The 8,366-nt window shown below is 35.2% G+C and overlaps 1 protein-coding gene across 2 annotated transcripts; it reads right to left on the bottom strand.

Annotated features, from left to right (window-relative positions):
- Positions 1-2,568: 2,568 nt before the first annotated feature.
- LOC111303742 (protein SMAX1-LIKE 6-like) lies at positions 2,569-7,802 on the bottom strand. Of its 2 annotated transcripts, XM_089742647.1 has the most exons (4): positions 7,528-7,802; positions 5,888-7,073; positions 4,793-5,039; positions 2,569-4,637 (listed from the first exon to the last, which is right to left on the bottom strand). In XM_089742647.1, exons 1-4 carry the CDS (start codon positions 7,667-7,669, stop codon positions 2,733-2,735), a joined length of 3,480 nt encoding a protein of 1,159 aa, XP_089598773.1. In that variant the 5' UTR covers positions 7,670-7,802; the 3' UTR covers positions 2,569-2,732. The 2 variants fall into 2 exon arrangements, with proteins under 2 accessions (XP_089598773.1, XP_022755896.2); XM_022900161.2 differs by lacking the exon at positions 7,528-7,802 and having other exon boundaries at positions 5,888-7,388.
- Positions 7,803-8,366: the final 564 nt, after the last annotated feature.

Here is an 8,366-nt window from a genome sequence, read left to right as displayed (position 1 = left end):
CATTTTTGAAGATATTTAATAGATACGAAGATTTCTCGTACCCATGACTTAAAAAAAATAATAATTAAAATTTTTTTAATTATTGTCTTATATATTTAGGTATTTTTATAAATATATATTAATTTATATAATTTAATAAAAAAATTTTATTAAATATATATAAAAATATATATATGATATGAATATTATATTACTTATCATTATTCTTGTATCTAATAAAAATTTAAAATTATATTAATTATCATCCTCAAGCTAATAATATAATACTTATCCTTATTCCTATTTTCGAATAAAAAATTAAAATTTTCAGGCAAGTAAAATCGAGTTGTTTATTTTAAATTTGTTTTAGAAATCGAAGACAAGGGGAAAGGAAAGATCCTTTTAGGAATCGAGGAGTCTCTACATTTATCTGTAAATGAAGATGGGCTATTTGTCTCTTTTGGTCTCTCTATTTACTTCATTTACTTCTGAAAGTAGTCTCGTTTTCGAATAATGAGACGGGAGGAATTGAAATTGTATATAATTATGTTTTGTCAATGAATTTTAAAATGATATCACGACATGATAATCAGCTCTCGTCTTGTTATCAAATGAATTATAAGTGAGAATATTACAAATATTTCATATATATTTATATATATATATATGGGTTAATTGAACTTTTCCTTGAGTGAACTATTGTCGAAATATTTTTGGAGTTAAAACAAAACCAATAAGATTTAGGGTTAGGGAACAGTTTCAATTAAGATCAAAGTGAAAATTATTTCAAGGCATTATATACAATATTCAATCCTAGTAAACCATGAGAATTTTGCATGGCAATAAAAACTACAAATTCATGGATATCAAGCTATATTTTAAAGATTCTTCTCTATTTTTTAAATTATTTTTAGAGTTTAAATTCAAAATTTTCAATTTTGAAATTATTTTTTATATTTAAATTTATCAAGATTTGATTACTAATAATTGAAAATTAAAAATATAATATTTTACTGCTGAATTAATAATTTTTAGAAACTTTTTGAGACGTGTAAATAAAACTTGAGTAGATAATATACTAAAAGATATATGAAGATATATATTTATATATATATATATAGTAAATGGGGAGCATTTTTTATGAAAAATGGTGGTGATTGGAAGTTCTATAAAGTTTATTAGAACGATGAAATTTGGGGAAGTACTTCTATAATTTCTTTCTACCTTTTCGGTTTTGGAGGGGATGAGATTGGGAAGAAAAAAACAAAAACAACAATGGGAAGGGACCAGGAAATTAGAGCGGAAGATGTAACATCAGTGCCTAGTTCAGCAATTTCCAGCACTGAAATTAAGCCATCTAATCAAAGGGGAAGTAAAGTCAGACTTCTCCTGGAAAATTTGCCTTAGCATTGCAACAGAGTTTCCTTTGTCCACAAGGTGAGCTTTTAATGGAAAGAACCACAACCAGGACCATCCGTTTTCTGCCATGCCATCTCGCCTGTGGCGCATCTTTTGTTGCTGCCACTCGTTCTCTCACTGCAAAATTTAGGTTCAAAACCACAGTAGACGAGAAAGATTTGGAAGGAGAAAAACTTTTTCTCTAGCCATCACATCAAAGCGCTAAGGTCCAAACATCTTCAATTAAAAGGATTGGAGAAGTGATGAATTCCTCATACTGTAGCAAAAGCATATGCATTATGTTTACAAAGACACGTAAATGGTTTGAAGACCTGAGTGGGTGAAAGTGACAGCTCGGAGTCCTGAGGAAATGTTCAAACTCGTGTACAATCATGAACCATTTGGCAGCTAATGCAAGGATTAGATGTCTTCGAACTTTTTACAAACGTGGTTTCTCCTTGCTGGAGTAGTTGTCTTTCCACGTCCTTTATCAATTTTTAGTGTTAAATCCTTGTCCCTGCCCTGTCACTCAACCTGACCGGACCTGGAAGAGAAATGACAGGAACCTAAAGGAATTTACAGGAAATTTGTCACCTCCATGTTCATTTCCGGGTGAAAAGAAAAAGCAGTGGCCTAGGATTTAGGAAACTTGGTTGATTTGGATACGAAACATAGGGACTAGGAAGCAGTAGTAAATGGTTTGTGAGACCAAAAAGGTTAGGCAGGGCTTGAGTCAGAAGAAAAGGCTATGAATTTAGCCAAGGTTTGTCACTTGGGTGCCTTTAGTAGTTTGCAAAATATTAGTATAGCGACCTAAGCTTCTAGCAAGATTGATGAGATTAAAAATAATAATATAAATTATTATAATTTTTTGATTGAAAAAAAAAACTGTAATTATTTTTGAAAAAAAATTTATAAAAATTTTATATTAAATAAATCTCAATAAAATTAATATTTAAATTTAATTGATGACATAACAAACTCAATTACACTAAAAACTGATAAAATCCAAATTCTACTTAAAGTGACATTGTAGCAAATTGAAGTGATATTGTAGGTTTATGACAAGCCCATTCACCTGGAATCAGAAGCCTGAAACGGGAAACAGATGGGCAGGTGATTATACTTTATAGTGGGCTCAGTAATACAGGCAAGATTACAGATTAATCTAAGTAATGCAGGCAAGCTGAATTACGGTAACACGTAACCCTTAGGAGAAGAACTTCTTTACATTCTTTGTTTGCTACTGATACAACACAAAAATAAATACCCGAAAAGAATTACGGGAATGCTTGGCATACAAGGGTTTTAGATACAAAAAGCTACATTATATATTTAATTACAGCATCAAAAAATCAGTTCAGATTAATTTTTGCAGGAAGACATATTCCAGGAGCTTGTTCGTTCACAGCAACACCTTCACATGCAACTAGTTTCACAACAGACTGAGGAGTGAGATTGTACTTCTTTCGAGCCTCAGTAAAGCTCCTCCCAAGCACTCCTTCAAGCCAATCTTCTACCGCTCCCTTTTTGTCTGCTAACCAGGCAGCCGCGAGTATTTGTTCCATGACTTCTTGATCTATCTCTAATGGAACCTCAGATCCAACAGTCGAGTGAAATTGTGATTTGACTTCGTTTACAATTTTATTGGCAAGTCCATCAAAATCAAATGGCCTGAAAAGTATCTTTTTATATACTTGGCTAAAGATTTCTTCCATCCAACCTTCTGAGTTCTCAGAGAGGGACTCACTTTCAGAGTCCCCCAAACCCATGTCCTCATCTGTCTTCTCCACAGGAAGATTCAAATCCAGACAGGATCTGGACGCCTTGTGTACTCGTTCTTGTGTGTCTGTTTTTTCCATCTCGTAAGATTCAACGGTGTCTATCAGCTTTCTTTTATTGACAGACGCAGAAGCGGAAGCTTCTTTTATTGCGGTAACTCTTATGCCTGTGTCGTTGCTTCTGCTGACGTCATCAAAATTAGAACCAACTATGATTTGCATTTGCCAACTTTTGGCTCCAAGTATTCTTTCCTCAGTGAATTTCATGAGTTTTGTCTCACAGAGAACATTTATATTACTTTTTGTGATGGATGATGACGTTATCAGAACCATATTGTTGATGCCGATTTCTCTCCCATGTGAATCGGGAAATTTACCTGTTCTAATAGCCTGGTTCAAACTATGTCGGACAAAATAATCAGCCTTATCTACATTGTCAAGGAAGACAACAGAATGGGGTTTCTTTCTCAACTCCTCAGCAATAAAGTCGGAAACTGTTTTCCCTCTAAACTTCACATCATAACCATTTAACTCTTGGCATTCAAAAATAGAGTTTGACTGGTTAGCTTTGTCTTGGGAACTCAAATCCACAGATATTAAGTATTCCTGGCTGCCAAATAGTACCTCAGCAAGTGCTAAAGCAATTCTTTTTTTTCCGACTCTGTCAGGACCAAGGAAAGTAAGCCAAATATCCCCTTTATGGTTTATGCCATGACGGCTTCCATACCTACTCCTTAATTGGGATATAGCTTGGCTAACAGAATTTACAGCTTTATCTTGCCAGCCAACTCTTTCAGCAAGAACTTTTCTAATGGACTTGTAATCTCCTTGATCAAACTGCTCTCCTGATGTAAGACCAGAGCATGCCGAAGATTGAGTAAATTGATATGAACTATTCTCACTATTTGCATCAAATTCAGCAGATATAGAACCTGAGAAGCGCTGAAAATGTCCTTTACAATCTAGAGATTTTGTAGTGTTTGATTCCAGACTGGTTGATGCATATATTGTTCCTAACTTCAAATCTGTGGTAACGGGAGAAACAAAAAAGGATGGTGCGCATCCATGACATGAACTCAGATTTTGCTGAGGGTGATAGGTAAACCAGGGCACATCCTTACCTGTCTGCTCAGCTACGCTTGAATCATCAAGTAACCTGGACTGGAAATTCATATTCTGAGCTTCAGAAGTTCGTTCTATCGGTAGGTTATGTCTTGGTAGAAAAATCTTTTGCATGTGCATTTGTCTGCTGGAACATTGATTGGGAAATCGATTTTCATTGATAGATGGATCTTCAGCACTTCTTTGCTTTTTTTCAGTTGCAAACTGAGGGCCCTCAACTAGTGGGACTTGGGACATGGACGGGATAAAATCTAAGTTGGGGAACGGCGGAGTGTGATGGAGACGTTGGCAAATATCATTCCATTTTTTCTGCGACGCCAAAACTTTAGCATTTAACATGGTTTCGCCATCTTCAGTCTGCACTGAATGACAAAGCACATTCTTAAATAAACATAATTATAATTTTATCATGAAATAGAGCATATGACTAATGCCAACAATGGATAAAAAGTAGGTGTAGTTGTATATCCTATGCCAAGTCAAAGATTTCAAAAACTGACGTGTTAACCCACCTTTAACACATCCTCTCCCTTGCTTGTGTTAACTGCAGCCATCCATAACCAAGAAGGCAAGTTTTCTGAATACTGATCAACAACTGAAACTGTTGACCCTACCTTCAGAATAGCAGCAACTTCTTGTTCATACTTCTCACTGCAAAGGTTACATCGAGGGATAGATTGGTTTCTGCCATTTAATGGACTTCTCAAATCTGATGGCGTGGGAAAGAAGCCACCAAATGGAACAAAGGACCCCATCAAGCTGTAAATATATCATAAACATGTAACTGTGAGATCCAATGGGTGAAAAACTGTCAGAAGCTAAAGTACACAGGTTAGTAACATTCATATATCAATGTAACTTAGAATGGCAGAAACTACTAAAGTGCAATCAAATATCATCTATATCTCATACAGTAACACTTAAAACACACATACATTAAGGCATGTTAGAAGCCACTCCTCCTCGGTATCTCATACAGTAAACCATGGATATGGTGCGCTAAAGACAACATTCGATCAAGATGGTCACCAGAGAAAATGAACTTCAGAGCTCTATCTGGTTGATGCTGTCTATAAAAAAAATCAAACCCAGTTTTTGCACCAAAACCTAGAGACGTAAGAACTTAATTCAGTCTTAAGATATTTTATTGAAATACTGCTTCTCCATTTCTTCAACTGATACCGACATCTACACATTAAAGGGACAACTGATGGCTGATAGCCCTGACATAGCTCCGACCATTTATTTTTTATTACCATTATCTTATCAAGTACTACTATTTTGTTTGTTAGTATTATAAAGGACAAAGATTCATTTATTTTATTGAATACATGCACTCACAAGAGTCACAAAACATCAGGGAGGCAAAAACCCCTGAACAGAAGAATTATTTAATAATCTAACACACAAAATGTAAAAAGCAACTAAAAATAAAGGACATTATATACAAAAAAAAAAAATGGTGACTCCACTTCCAGAAATTCGTAGAGAAAACTTCAGTTTTTGCAAGAACTAACAAAAAGCAATGAAGCAAAATAAGTACAACAAACAAACATAGTTTCAAATGCATATGAAAGATGTTTGAAGCATCGTAAGCAAAAACCCACCTGGATTTGGAGTGAACCCCATCAAAAAAAATCTTGGAAGAAGTAATAGGCAACAGATGCAAATCCCAATCTTTTTCTATATTGGGAAACTTATCGGAAAACTTCCTATACATTTCAACACTAGCCACAGCTCCAATCAACCATAATTTCCTTCTGTAAACTTCCATTAAACCCGTTAATTTCAAAACCAAAGAGCTAACAGAATCGCTTAAAACCCCATCCAAAATCAACCCATTTAAATCCCCAAAATTTATAACCACTCCTCCTTCAGACCCATTACATTTCTGCAAAATGCCTTCCATTTCCTTCAACTTAAACCCAAAATTTTCCTCATTTCCTTCAATAACAAACTCATTAACCTCCTTTTCAATCGAAATCACAATCAACCCAGCCAAATCACCGTCAAAGAAAGGTGAATTTTCTTTTGTAAAACTCTCTGTAAAACCCCTCAAAGCTTCCATAGCACAAACCCCAACAAGCAACGGGCATTTCCCGCTCTTTTTAACCATAACTTTGCCTATCCTCCTACAATTCTCATCAAACCCATCTTCATAACCCGCAAACGGGAAATTGAACCCGACTCGACCCGAAACCGTATCCGTCAAGTTAGACAGAAAAATAGGTGGGCAACGGGTACGTGAAAACCGAGAGGAAACTTGAGTTACCGGCGGGTGAACTAAAGCTAACTTTATGTCACAGCTCCGGAACCCAGCTTCTCCAAAAACCCGACTAACAATCGGGTCATCGAGAATCGATAAAACGAAGTATTTAAGCTCGACCTTCAACAGAGACGTCGTTTGAGAACAACCGCTGGCGTTATTGTTATTATTATTGTTACTGTGTAACTGCTGTAAATAGTAGCTTTCTGGACGGCGCCGTTGATTGGCTTGTGACCGTTTGATTGCGGCCATCAAGGAGTTGGATATCGGAGGGTCCTCGACGGTCTTCAATGAAGATAAACGGTCGAGTGAAACACCGACGCAAAGCTCCAACGCGCGGAATTGGAGCCCGGACGGGTACGCGCTGCTTCGTGCGCGTGCACACGAGTCTCGGAGAGTGGACGACGGGAAGGAAAGCAGCGCCGACACCACGTGGAGTGACGTCGTTTGTGCATGGCTCCTTCGACCCGCTACGGCCACCGCTTCATCTAACGCACGCGCAGCCTCTTCCGTTAAGCATTGCCGAGCTACGGTTACCGCAGTCGGCATCGCCGGCAAGCATAAAAAAAAAAAACCCACGACGCCAACAACCAAAAATATTTATATTTGTTTTTTAATTAATAAAAATGTATTTCAATCAAGGGAGGAAAACTCAAAATCGAAATTAAAAAAAAAAAAACAAATATTTGATTCTTAATTAATAAAAATGTATTTCAATCAAGGGAGGAAAACTCAAAAAAGAAATTAAAAAAAAAAAAACAAACAACTATTACTACAAAGTAAAAATTGTGTTTTTTTGTAATTAGACTGTTGGTGTTTGCGTGTGTGTGGCGTTGTGTAATGGGAGAAGGAACAAACAGATAGTGAGCATAGATTCTTTATCACTCAAAAGAAAGATCTTCTCTCTCACTTTTACTACTCCCAGTTGCATCATAAATGTATCATTTTTTAGTAATATACTATTTATAGATTTGGGTTTACTTTTGAGAAGGAGATGTGTTGTCCACTGCAGCAAATGGGCCAAACGAAGGAGCGGTGGAGTCTCTGTCGACGCTCTTTTGAGCTTTGAGCCTTGAAACAAACTTTTCTTTCGAGGAAAGAGAGAAAGAAAACAAAAGAGCATCGATCCAATACACTATTCTCTAGTCTCCACCAACTGTATCCCTGCCATCGCAGTCATGGAAAAAACTCCAATATTTAAAATGCACAGTACATAGACGCCTTTCTTCCTTCTTGGAAATTTCTCAACTCATCTCTATGAATTATACCTTCGTTTTCTATTTTAATATTTGTATAGTTAAGATATTTTGGGCTTGAAAGCTGCTGCACGACGCCGTGAGCCACTCCTGGCCTCTCATGTTTTATCTTTATTATACTCACGTTTAGAAATCAAGTGTTTTTTTATTTAGAAAAAAAATTTGTATTGTATTTTTTTAGTAGAAAATGTATGATAAATATTAGTGATAAATAATTTAGGTTACTGAGGGGACATTTCCATTTATTAGAATTTGAAATTTTTTATTCAAAGAAGAGGAATGATATTTTATAGATATTGAAGATTGATTTAGTTGACTGAATTCGTTTTTCTCGTTATAAAATGCTTAGATTGTTTTGTTGGTGACTCTCCTTGGTGTTATATAAAATGTAGTTAGATGATAGATTGAGAAAAAGAAAATATAATACTAATTTGAAATTGTAGTATTTAATTTAATTTAAATTAATTTTAGATATTAAATTTATATTTAGTACATAAGATGATATAAAAGATAAAATAATAATAATTTTATATTATATTTAGTTTATGTTTAAAAAAAATGATA

This window comes from Durio zibethinus, chromosome 13 (assembly GCF_047325235.1).
Source record: "Durio zibethinus cultivar Kanyao isolate XHJ-2024 chromosome 13, ASM4732523v1, whole genome shotgun sequence".
NCBI lineage: Eukaryota > Viridiplantae > Streptophyta > Magnoliopsida > Malvales > Malvaceae > Durio > Durio zibethinus.
This window is presented reverse-complemented; position numbering and strand designations above follow the sequence as displayed.

What these genes read in the sequence shown, in the direction of transcription:
- LOC111303742 (XM_089742647.1), bottom strand. Translation starts at nt 7,669, where the DNA reads ATGCTCTTTTGTTTTCTTTCTCTCTTTCCTCGAAAGAAAAGTTTGTTT. An exon ending in AACACATCTCCTTCTCAAAA is followed by an intron (nt 7,074 to 7,527) that starts GTAAACCCAAAT and finishes CGGTAACCGTAG; the next exon opens with CTCGGCAATGCTTAACGGAA. An exon ending in AGGGAGAGGATGTGTTAAAG is followed by an intron (nt 4,638 to 4,792) that starts GTGGGTTAACAC and finishes CATTCAGTGCAG; the next exon opens with ACTGAAGATGGCGAAACCAT.